The sequence below is a fragment of the Spermophilus citellus genome (assembly GCF_964194105.1).
Source record: "Spermophilus citellus genome assembly, chromosome: 18".
Taxonomy (NCBI): domain Eukaryota; kingdom Metazoa; phylum Chordata; class Mammalia; order Rodentia; family Sciuridae; genus Spermophilus; species Spermophilus citellus.
In genome coordinates, this window is record NC_138200.1 from 59428383 (window position 1) to 59441922 (window position 13540).

At 37.7% G+C, this 13540-nt stretch overlaps 1 protein-coding gene across 1 annotated transcript in view; it reads left to right on the top strand.

Annotated features, from left to right (window-relative positions):
• The window catches only part of CNTNAP4 (contactin associated protein family member 4), a 242231-nt gene that overhangs the window by 162248 nt on the left and 66443 nt on the right, over nt 1-13540 (top strand). Inside the window, exons 10-12 of the mRNA XM_081275674.1 lie at nt 3267-3438; nt 9593-9699; nt 13203-13322. Coding sequence (XP_081131800.1) covers nt 3267-3438; nt 9593-9699; nt 13203-13322 — 399 coding nt within the window. The remainder of the gene's footprint in view (nt 1-3266; nt 3439-9592; nt 9700-13202; nt 13323-13540) is intronic.

Consider the following 13540-nt stretch of genomic DNA (forward strand, 5'->3'; position numbering starts at 1 on the left):
ATATCACATTCACTTTGTAATTTTTCTTTTTACTATGATTCATGTTATACAGTGTTATATTTAAAAAATATTTTGGATAGTTTTATCAAAGAGTTGCAAAGACCTACAGAGGATTCCTGGATATCCCACATTCAGTTTCTTCAATCACGTATGCATTTTAAGGAATTCTAGTAACATTTTGAAGTATGCATCTTCACATGCATACCTCTACTTAAGAAAGAGTAGATCATTAATAATGTCTGTCCCTCTAGGAGCTTATCCTTTGATCTCCCCAAGAAAGTACTCTTCTGAATTTGGAATTTGTTTCCAAATTCATGTTCATTATAATTTTACATCTATTAAGATGTTCTTAAAAGATATACTGTGGAAACTTCCACTGTAATATCCCAACTCCAACCCTTTTGAACATGCCCTGAAAAATCCAGGCTACCCTAGAATTTCCAGGGCTTGTGCTTCAGAGCCTGGTTAAGAAGGTCCATTCTCCTGAAAGTCCATTTAATGTTTTGGGGGCCAGAAACCCTGAATTCTGGGATATTCAGAGGAGAGGGTTCCAAGTGGACACATCACCTTTCCCTGGGAGGCCTCCAGGACCATAAGCAAAGTCATGCTTTTAAGAAGGTAGGGCAGCATTCCCTAAATTGCAGGACCAGCACAGAGACCCTGATTGTGTGGGTGGTACTGGCCATGAGGTGACCAACTTTTCCACATTTTAGCTGAAAGTCCTGTGTCCTTCCCTGAAGTCCTGGGCAAACTGTGTCAGTCAGTTGCTATAGAAAACGTTTTGCTTTTTGTGGTCAAGAGTCCCTTTCACTGCCAGGGTCTGTTTTATCTAAAGGTGCAAAGTGGTTTTTAGGTAGGTGGTTCTTCGGCCAGTTGATCTTCAAGAAGAAAAAAAAAAAAGCCATGCTGGGAGACACTTCCCATCAATTCGTCAATCCTTCTTCTCCCTGAATTCAACTGCAAATTTCCAGCTGTCTTATCAGAATGCAGTCAGTCTAACCTGGTTGTGGTGCCTGCTGCAAAGGGTCAGGTTGTTCCTGCAGACTGGGCTCAATCTCTGTTCTCTGCCAGTCTCAGGAGTGACTGTCACACTGGGAAAGAGGACTGACTGCCCCTGAGACAGCAGCACTCTAGGTGTGCCACACAAAACTTTCACCGTTCCTCCACGACTCTGTACTTTTTGACTTTTTTCCCTCCAACAAGTGCTCTTCAGAAAGTCAGACTGCATTGCGGTGCACTGTGCTCAACTTTTATTATTTATAAATTACTAATTTTAAATCTGGGTTCTCCAGATGGAGGACGGATGGGTGTCTAATTTCTGTGAATTCCCCTATGGAATCTTTATGCTGTGCATAACATACCACACAACTCAACCTGGGGATGCTGAAACTGTGAATTCTCACATTCCTCCTCCCTTATATAAGGAAACCGTTATCCGTTCAATGACCAGGTGACACTGCCATGAAGTCGAATTCGACATCTCACTTCTGGTACAGTGGTATCCAGCGATAATTCATCTGTCATCCTCAGAGGTGTTTAACATGCTGACTGCCTCTGGTAATGGATCCATCCATTAATTCAGCATTAAGTGTTCTCCAGAAATCTTCCTATTTTAGAACTTCCATCTCAAATGGGCTCAGTGCAGAACATTATATTAACTCATGCCTGCCTCTTAGAGCTACTGAGACTAACTGGTTGAGCCCTTCTTTGTTCTAAGAATTGCTTGCTTATTGAACATGGTAACTGGGAAAATGAAGTGCCCCATGGTCTGACCTTGTGCTGCTTCATGGTTTCATGACCTTTCCTTGTGAATCTGAGTTTGCTTAGTTTTGTTTCCTATGGGCATGTGGCACAATTTATTTTATTCTGAAATAGTTTGAGAGGTGTCAGGAAACACCACCTGGGGAAAAGGAGATTAGCAGAGCTGTTTATATTTCTGACATAGGATAGTTGCCACCAAATATTATAGAACCATTATCCTTTCAGTTTTTTATCCTGACATTTTTAATTGGTTAATAATTCATCTAGAAAGCATATCAAGACTATGGTAACCCCATCCTATAGTATAGAGGATTTTTAAGTACTAGAAATGTGCTTATTACCATGTAGAATAAATTAATACTTCAACAGCTTTGATTACATATTTCTGATATATTAAATTTGAAACTTCAAAGTCTCCATTGGGTTAAAATAGAATATTTCAATATGCCTGCTAATAGCATTAAATAATAATACTGGCCTTTGTAAATATATTTTGTTGGAAAAACAAAGTGTTAAGAAAAATATCCTCAGTCAAACCTTTCATTTTAATGGACATTCCCAGGTAGAGAACTATCACAGATTATATAGGAATTAGAAGTTACTGGTTCTTAATTTCTCTTTCTTTGAAATTGTAATAGTGGTTGACAGCCATAATAGCAAAGAAAAATTAATAATATATATAAGCATAATATTATTTATTTCACTTCATCATATTATTTATTTCACCATAAAATTATTCATTTCACTTGGGTAAACATTTAGAACATCATTAAATTCAGACAATAATCATTAATTTAAATTTCTTTATTATTTCCATAATTAGAACAAACTTAAATCTTAGAAAAAAATCAGTATAAGGGGAACAGTTTCTTATGAGGCCAAGAATAAATAAAATCAAATAGTATTTTTTAAATTGAACTATTTGCATTTATTTAAATGCATGTTAATATGGCTCTTACACACATAGGAAAATAAAGTAGTTAATTAAATAAGTAGTTGGTACTTTTATTTCAGGTCAGAATATCTCCTTTTTCAGATAGTTAACTTTAAATAGAGAAACAGTTCATCATTATCAACTTATCTCTTTTTATCTGCAGTACACATATTCATCCTTTATGCTCTTAGTTTTGCAGTCTAAAAGACTAAGTTCCCATGTCGAAGTTATATATAATTTAATACTGCTGGCTGGCTTGCTTAGGATTCTGGAGCTAACATGTATATTTCTACAATTTGGATTGAGCTAGTATACTTGTTCATAGTTATGATAGTGCTGGGTCTTCCTGTGAATCCTCTGGACATCAAGAAAAAATTCTCTGTATAAATCACAAGTTATAATTCATATCAAACTAACAATGACTGCAGTGAGTTTGCTTGCCTCCTTGGATGCAGAACATAGACAAACGTCTTTTATTTTATTATTTTTTTAAACTTACTATTCTATGATCCTGACTCTGGATTCATTACAGTGTGTCTTTCTTGGTTATACTCTGATTTGGTTTCATCAGGTTGTCCTGACAAAAGCTTTGGATCCAAATGTACAAGCCCCGTTGGTGGATTTCAAGGATGTATGAGACTTATTTCTATCAGCAATGAGATGGTGGATCTGATTTCAGTTCAGCAGGGATCCCTTGGGAACTTCAGTGACCTTCAGATAGACTCGTGTGGTATCTCAGATAGGTAAGAATGGTCTCACTCCTTTATTGTGGCTTGTTTAAACTTATGGTAGCAGATTAAAATGTATGTGTAAAATGAACATTTATTCTCTTCCTTTCATCTCTTCCACAGGAATTGGATTGTATTTACATTAGAAATCAGAAAAATAGAACTTTTGCTTTGTATGTCATATTTCAAATGATAAAATTTAGATATAAGACATGAGACCATGTTATTTCTATGTACACGTTACCAATTTACAAAAGATAATGTGAAGGCTGCTATCATTTTAGATGGATATAATCATATCAAAACTATGTCATTAAATTCAATAGTTTAGGGCATCTGGAAAGTAAAATGGATCATCAGGTGCCAATAAATCAGAGACCTGTGTGGTTAATTGTCTAGCTGGCTTTTGCTACCCTGACAGTTTTGTATTTCGGAAGCGGGGAAACTCACTGGTGCCTGTGCTAATTTCCACCTTTCACAACCTGTTACCATCTTCTCTACAGGAACATGAGAGGAACCCCTCCTCTAGAAAGCTCAGGACCATGGTGCTTATCACAGTGCAAGGATGGCCTGGAGGTTCACAGAAGCACCAGGGGGGACACGGCAAGGCAGGAGTTAATTATAGAAGACAAGCAATTTTTATAGGAATATTTAGCAGCTAAGAATGGTTAAAAACTGTGGTAGGCGTGGGCAACCGTGGCATATGTGATCGTCTTACTAGCCATGCTTTATAATCACAGCTGTTAATTTCAGTTATTGAGTTCATTGGAATATCACACCCAGTACAGATTTGTAAAAGTTTATAGACTTAACATAAATGAATATTTAAATCAGTCCTCCTAAAATCCTTAAAACCTATTTCTTTTTTTTTTTTAATATTTATTTTTTAGTTGTAGTTGGACACAACACCTTTATTTTATTTATTTTTATGTGGTGCTGAGGATTGAACCCAGGGCCCCTCACATGCTAGGTGAGTGCTCTACTGCTGAGCCACAACCCAGCCCCATTATAACCTACTTCTAATAGTATTTGTTTTGCGTAAATATAAAAATAGATGACAGAGAAGTGGGCTAGGATGACATGGCTAAGAAAAGGCAGAGTCCAGCCCCAGAGCCAGCAGAGTGTGCCTGAAGTGTTTGCCATGCAGCCTATAGAGGCCATGTTAGCACTTATGGGGGTGCATATTTCATCCAAGCATAATAAACATATCACTGAATGTTTTAATCCATTATAATAAAAAGCAAGCAGTAACATTACTAGCATATTAAAAATCTGACAGGAACTTAATGCAGTCCTTTCTTTTTTTAATATGGCTGACTTTAAGCAGGTTCAGACCTGCACATAAAGGAATGCATACAAACAGGCATGCGCACACGTGTGTGCACATTCCCTGCACACGGATACACTAACATCAGCTTGCACGCAGTCTTTCTCACACATGCACACACTTATGTGCTCACTCACCTATCCAAAAGCTCCTCACATACTCATAGGTCATCATTACATGCATTTGTACAACTACTTGTGCATGCTTACACACGCACACATTCACATACACCTATGCGGTCCCACACTCACACACTTACAAGGTCATTAATACACTTATGCGTCTTTCACACATGGTCATTCAGATGCACTCTGTCATCTAGCAGCCCTCCCCTTGGTCTGTGGATCTCACGAAGATCATGGTAAGTCTAGGGATTCTGGGTGATGGAGTGGTGAGGACAAAAATGCCCGGCAGCTGTTGCTCTGCTTCCCATTTCCGGGACAGACACCCAGATGGGGCTGGGACAGGGTTGACAAGTATTGGGGCATAAATGCTCACTAAGTCATTCACATGCGTTAAGTATGTCTTTTGGTATCAACTTTCTAAGATAGCACCAGGTTGGGAAGGTTACCATCTCACCTGCCAGCACAGCCTGTGCCTCTCTGAGCCAAGAGAGGCAGAGAGTGTGGAGTGTGTCTGGGTCTCAAATGACACCCAGGCTGCAGAGACCTGAAGGTTTCTGTGTGTCAGTGACTTCACAGCCCAGCACCCTCCTCCTGGCTTTCCTAGCCTCAGCCCCTCGACCACCACCAGGTTACCCTTCCAGTTCACCTCCACTGCCCAGTCCTTGGGCTCTGGTCTTGAGCCTCCATTGTACTCTCTCCCTCCAGGCTGGAGTCTCTACCTATAGCCTCTACTTTCCCTCTCATCTCCACAGAGCCCCATAAGACTGGCTTCTTCCCTCTGCCTCAGCTCACATGTTCTTCTAGTGGGTTTAAAGATTAGGGTATCATTTTCTCTCCTGCAGTACTACAGGTGTGGCTATTTTGGGAGGTTGCTTGGGGAGTAGGTGGACAGGGGCAGTAGGGTTGTTAGTTCTTGTCAAATATAGTTTTGAAGAAGATTATTAGAATGGAATTCTGTTGCTAGTCATTATTCTAATGTCTGTAGATAACTGTTACTATTTAACGTCCTTAAATGGGATAACATTGTACAGATTTGATTTGATATCATTAGTCCCAGCCAAACTTTACATCAAATGAAAGTCCTTTGAAATTTAACTCATAATGGACAGGGAATCCATTTAAATCAAAATCTTTGCTGTCACTTCAGGTTTGGGTATGTTGATGTATGCACTCCTTGAATTCACAAGCAATGAAAGTAATGATGGAAATGTCCAGGAGAAAGATTTAGAAGTCTGAGAAAATGGGTTGATGGATTGTCTGACTTTGTATTTGAGTGCCTACCGAGAAGAAAAGTGTAAAACACAATTGTTTAGAACATTCACTGCGAATTGCCCTAGGTTACCGGCATGCAAACATTACCATATAATGAATTTAAATAAAATTCGAAATTTAGTCTTTCACATTGCATTGAAAAGTCTGGTCTGTCTAGCAAGAATAAAGAAAAGTGGATTCAGTCAGTTTTTTGTAAGCAGATCACATTGAAGTAGCATATATATTACGATAATTAAAGATACCTTCCTTTGGATTCGAGGCAAAGCCACTTATATCTGTCCCTTTTTCAAACAAGATTTGTGGTCCATAAAGTGTGATCTGCTCTGTCCTTTTCTGATTTGATTACCAAGTAGGATTGTTACTGTTTTAATATTTTAAAGCCTTTTTCATTGATTTGAAATACTTAAAAATTAAATAAATTATGATACAGTCTTTGAATATACTCCTGAAAATCTATAAAATGTTAATATATATATAAAATTAATGGGCATGGGAATATATCCATTATTTATTTTTGGATCTTCAACAAACAGATTGTAAAATAGCATGACTTTACTCATGATTATATATATATATATATATATATATATATATATATATATATATATATATATATTTGTATATATTTTATATATGTTTATATTTGTAGTGGTAGTTTCTATATAGTAAAAGTGATTTTTCTTCTTATTGTTTCCTTTCTGTACATTGAACTTCTATTTTTTATCATCAGGAAACATCAATAACATGATGTTCAGTTAAAATTGCAAAAATCTTATAAGCAAAATATGAAACTCCCATCCTTAGTTTTTATAAAGGAAATGGCAAAAATCCCATCATGAATATATTCTTGGCAGTTTTTATAGTTTATTTATTTTTAAATTTAAAGTGTATGAGAACATTAAAAGTCTGGGTCTCAAAGTATCATTTATTCTCAATTTGAAAAGCCATCAATTATCTACCTGTTCTGGGCTGTTTGAAGGGACACCAGAAGTCCCCAAATTTCTTTGTTCACAGGGTTTTACTTCTCTCAGTAATTTTTTAAAATTTGTTTTTTAAAAAATTTTTGTTCTAATTAGTTTTACATGACAGCAGAATGCATTTCTATCCATTGTACCCAAATGGAGCACAACTTTCCATTTCTCTGACTGCACACGATGTAGCACCGCACCACATGAGCAGTCATACATGTACCTAGGGTAATGATGTTCATCTCCTTCCACCATCTTTCCTATTCCCATGTCCCCTTGACCCTCCCTCCCCTTTGCCCAGTCAAATTTTCTCCGTTCTCCCCATGTCTACCCCCATTATGGATCAGCATCCACTTATCAGAGAGAACATTTGGCCTTTGGTATTTTGGAATTGGTTCACTTCACTTAGAATGATACTCTCCAACTCTATCCATTTACCTGTAAATGCCATAATTTTATTCTCTTTTAAAGCTTAGTAATATTCCATTGTGTATATATACCAGAGTTTCTTTATCTGTTCATCTGTTGAAGGGCATCTAGGTTGGTTCCACAGTTTGGCTATTGTGAATTGAGCTGTTATGAACATTGATGTGGCTGTAATTATTTTATAATGCCTATAAGTCAAAAGACATCCCTGATACTTTATTTAAAAAGTGTCATAGTTCCAAACAACTCGATGGAGTTAGGCTGGCCTATTTGCTAAGTGGTGCTAATGGAAGTTGGTCTCCTGTAGAGACTGGGAAATAAGGGCTCTAGCCTTCCTGATGTTTGCATTTCAAAGGGATGACTCCCAGGTCCTCCAGTAAGACAGTCAGTCTTGGGTTTTAAAACTTGCAAGAAAACAGAAGTTTTCTATCTAAAAGGGTAAAGGGCCAGGCAAGGTGGCACACACTTGTAATCCTAGTTGTTGGGGAGGCTGAGGCAGGAGGATCACAAGTTCAAAGCCAGCCCCAGCAACTTAGGATCTAAGAAACTTAGTGAGACCTTGTCTCAAAATAAAAAAAGTACAAAGTGCTGGGATGTGGCTCAGTGCTTAAGTGCCCTTGGGTTCACTCCCCACTACCAAAAAATAAGAAGGGAAAGGGGTAATTTACAATGGAGAGTTTTCCAAAATACATGCTCTAAGGAAATGGAAGTCAGGGATGTACCATCAATAAGAAACCTATCTAACAGGTAAAACTGGGACACAGGGTGGAATATTAAAGCCAACCTAGGGCTATTTGAGCTGATGACAGTAGTTCCCCCAACTCTTTCCTCCCTGGTGTCCCCGGTGTCTGTAATTTTTCTGTTTTCCTAACCTAATGCTTTGACTTAAAAGTGTTTTAGCTCTACATGACTTAATAAATATTTTTGTCCTAACAGCATAGTAACACTTTGAAAAAATGAGAACTAATGGACAACAAGAGGGCTATAGGTAACAAAATCGTGCCATATTAGGGGTTCATGCTAAATGAGTAGATTTTTAGCTACTTTTGCCACAAAAACAAAAACGAATCAAACAACTTGGGTAGCTCAGTGAGATGAGGCACGAACTAATTTGCTTCCCTATAATGACCTTTTTACTATCTTTATGTCTAATGTCATGTTGTTTACTTTAAATATACAGAATACAATTTATTTTAAAAGAAAAAGTGATCCACATCATTTGCAAAAAATGATTTCTTTCATCATAAAACACACTTATTTAGTAATTGGATTGTGGACCTGCACCATCTTTCTAAAGCTTGGAATCAGATCAAATGCTGCTATCTCCATTTTTTTTTGTTCCATGTAGATTTCACATGGTACTTGCTTTTTAAAATCAATTATTAAAATCCAGCTTCTCAAAGACAGGTTGTGATGAAAAGGAATGTATTATGGAGCTGAGCGACTTCACGCTAGTAAGTCACACTGTGCTTGACAGACGTTGAGCGTGCCAGTTACTTCTCTTGAAATTTTAAAATAACCTGGGAGCCCCCGTGAGTTCCATTCAGGGCCTCTGCACTGCTTGGAATCCGTGCATCTCTACTGCACATCCTTGGCCCCTCCTGGATCCCAGGCCAAGTGCACAGATGGTCTCCCTCCCACTTCCTTGTTTCCTCGCCTTTTCTTTATTCCTTCTTCCTGTAAATGTTCAATGTAGTAATTCAGTGTGACAAAATACTGTGTCACATAAGCTTTTGATATCCCCGAATATACATCGAACTCATATTGTGTCACTTAGGGAAAATAAAGGGCGCTGATGTAGTGAGACAAAGTGGAAGATTAAGCAGTCACAGTACCTGGGAATGGGCGGGAACCGGATGAATTTAATGACCCAAGGTTTTAGTTCTGTGATTCAATTACCTTCACACCAGACTGAATCACCATTGGTCATGTCAACCTTACTCTTCCTGTGGGGGTCGACACCTCTCTTTCTCATGACCACGAGTATAAATGATCAAGACTTTATGATATCAAAAATTACAAATGGTGGTTGTTTCTTCGCCTTCTCCTAGGTGTTTGCCCAACTACTGCGAGCACGGTGGCGCCTGTTCTCAGTCCTGGAGCGTCTTCCATTGTAACTGTACCAACACGGGTTACACGGGAGCCACCTGCCATACCTGTAAGCCGAGTTCACCTTCCCGATCTTGCCCCTGTGGTGACATCCCTCTCCATCTCCCTTTCATTGCTGTTTGTACGTGGGTCTCTGTTGTGCAAGGTGGTCGTGGAAGAAACAGTCCTGACTTTGAGCACCCAGGGGTTTCTAGTTTATTTTAAATCTGCACCCCACTTCCTTAAGTAGTCAAGGTAGTTGGTAGAAATATCTAAAACAGAAATGAGAAGGGGAAGATGGCGGAAAATGAAAACATGTACAGGAAACAAGAGATCCGAGGACAGAAAGCAAACTAAAATGCAGAGAGGGTGATCGTCTGGCTCTGCTACTTGATTCAGGCCAGTGTTCGACTCTACCCTTAAGACACAGTTTGAGTGGACACATGATCCATTACCAGATTCTTACTGTTCATACTAATAAACAAGAAGATTCTCAGAAAACAGTAATGGATGGACTAGGGCAGTGTGGCTTTGGCACAGGGGTGCAGATCTCAAGTAGAAACCATCTGTCTTAGTGCATTGGGACATTTATAAGACAGTATTACAGTTTTGGTAGCTAGAAATCCAAGACCAAAGGGCCTCAGATTTGGTGTATGTGAGAGCTTGCTTCTTGACATCCTTTCCCTGTATCCTCACATTTAGGAAGGATGAGGGATCTGCCTCATGAAGCTTCCACCCTGGTGACCCAGTCACCTTCCAAAGTCTTTACCACCAAGTACCTACAATGGGGGAGTATGTTTCAGCATATGTTTCTGGGGGAAGAGGGCTCCAAACTCACAGTCTATAACACTAGGTAATACTTAAATATTTGTGCCTCCCTGTTTAATGAGGGTGATGAAGATAAATGGGGTAATTATTATATGAATCACAGCAGTTACTGTCATTGAATACTTTCTAAATGCAAAGTATTGATCTTGTATTATATAAACCTTAGCTCATTTAATTCTGATTATCACCCTGATAGGTAGGAAGTAGTATAACTCCTATAATAGAGATATTAATAAATTCACCCAAAGCAGAGTGAGGATGGAGGTACCTGAACTCATGTTGTAGAGCTGGGATCATGAGCAATACCCTTTCCTTGTGTTATAAACTCTATTTTTCTGATGTAATGCTTGCACATCTTGTAAGACCTGGGTGATTTTGTTGTCTGTTTGTTCAGTACATATAATAGGGTGACAAAAATGCTCATTCCCCCCGCCCCCTTTTTTGTATTATTATTGAGTTTATGAGCAAGTTAACTCCTAGTACTACCTTCTATAGTCTTGGCTCAAGGCAGGTGTTAGATGCAGAGTTAGACCTCACCACATTGGATCTACAACTACAACTCGGCACAATACTTTGTATTCCTGCTGGAGTACAGTTTGGAATCCTGGGCTCCCAGGCCTTGGCACTCTACAGAGGACCCTGAGGAGCCTTGATTTGGGGCTGGAAGGGTATGCTCAGCAGGACCTCCTGCGCCCCCCCCCCCCCATGCAGCATGTCATTAAGGAGCCTCAGTCTTTTACATTTTATGAAGAGTGTTTCCTGGTGATAACAGCTTCAACTCACTTGTCACCAGAGGCAGGTTACTTGAGTCATGTCACCCATCTGGTGAAGGGACAGTGCACCTTAAGGGACAGTGCATTTTTTAGATCTTTCACCAACCCCATTATAGTAACTAACTCAATCCTGAAAGCTATTAAATATATTTAAATTGACCATTCACTTTTAATTTCTATCAATGACTGAATATAATATAAACACAAATAGCTCAGAGGAATAAAATTAAATGATAAATAAAAAGGTATTTTCATCCAGGGCCCACAATTTGATTCAATAAATAATTTATTAGGCTTTTGAGCAGATTGCCCAAATGGAACTGAATTTTTTGTTGTTGTTGTTGCTGTTAATAACCATCCTGAGAGATAGGGGCAGATTGACAGACATGGTTATAGTGTAGAGGCAGAGATGGAGACTTTTAAAAGGTATTATTAGGAAACAATACATTAAGCAGTCATGCTATAAAATGTCAAGCAATGCATATAAAGCAAAAGTCCTTTAATTACCCTCATCCAATCATGTGTCTTTTCCAATGTGTGTCTCCATCCCAGAGTCATGCGTAAATTCTGCCAACTTTAATCCTGCAACATAAATGTTTTCTTCCAAAGCACTGATGAACATATTTATCTGCATATAGAAATGTTTAACCAGCTGGGTGCAGTGGCACATGCCTCTAATACCAGCAACTCCACTTAAGAGGCTGAGGCAGGAGGATCACAAAGTTCAAAGCCAGCCTAGGCAATTTAGTGAGGCCCTAAGCAACTTAGCAAGATCCTGTCTCAAAATAAAAACTAAAAAGGGCTGGGAATTTGGCTCAGTGAGCACCCTTGGTTCAATCCCTGGTATCAAATAATAACAATAATAATTGAAATACTTGACCATTTTTACGCACCCACTGCAGTGCACAAAATGCATGTATAACTAACAATCCCTCTTTATATTTCCATCTACAATAAGGACAAAAAATCTCAGACTATATAGAAACAAGGAAGTACATTTCTATGATTGTTTAAAAATTTTTAACATTAAACAAATCAGCTACAATGTTTCATGTTGCCTAAGCACTAATTAATATAATATTAAAAAACTTAAATTAGATTCAGGAAAGGATGTCCAAGGGATTTTTTTTTTTATTTCAAGTTTCACAGGATAAAATGCTTAACAGAAGTTTTTGGTACACTTGGTCAAACATTCAGTAAGAGGTATGTATCATATAGGAGCTAATATCAAAACTTGTACATGGCAAATATGTACTTGTAAAATAAAAAAAATTATGAATCAAACCACATTGAGACCACTTGGGGGCATATTTCACATAAATATTTCTTCTGCTTTGAATTTTAATTATCTTGAATTCTTACTGCAGAGCATTAGAGAAGTTTTCTTTAGTCGGTTAGTTTTAGAATTATTGATGAGGAACTTGGTGAATCATATCTATTCTGTGAAAAATTGTTTTTACCTATAGTGAATTTTATGTGAGACTGGAATAGAGTTTCAACATTATTTAATATGTTTCTGCTGCATAACTATTGGGTAGCAATAGATTATTAGGCAGTCCCTCTATTGTGCTTCAGAAGTGCAGGATGTCAAGATGATATTGGAATTACGAACTCCAAAATGGGTGGCATGTGATGTCACATTAAAGTTCTTAACACTTAAACACCTGCTTCCTCTTTCCTTGTTCTTTCTAATATAAAAATCAGCTAAATTTTCATTTCCATGAAATACTCCCATTTTTGGCTTTTTTTTTCCTTTCATACCACTTTCATCCATATTCATTTAAAAAGAATTAAAAAATGAACTGGGTTTTAAAGTATAAATTTTACCTTTTCTCTTGGCAGTGTTGTGCATGTTACATTTCAATAATTTAAACAATTTCAATAATAATTGGAGAATTCTGTGCCCAAATTGAAGTTTCAGATATTCATTTCGTACTATTTTATTTATGATGAGACATTTTTTCCCCTACAGCTATCTATGAGCAGTCATGTGAAGCCTATAAACATAAAGGAAACACCTCAGGGTTTTACTACATAGATTCAGATGGAAGTGGTCCACTGGGACCATCTCTTCTCTACTGCAATATGACCGGTGAGTTAACCAACTTTCCTGCAATAGTTAAATCTGCATTAATGCCTTAAATACACAAAATTAAAATAAGTAGAGACTTGATCTAACTTGCAACTTAATTAAAATGTGTATTTAGTAAAATAACTGAGCATAAATATTTAAAAATCAGTTGAATGGTGATGACTTAAAATATTTTTGTTTTCTATGCATGTGGTCTTTTTTTAGAACATCTAATAATA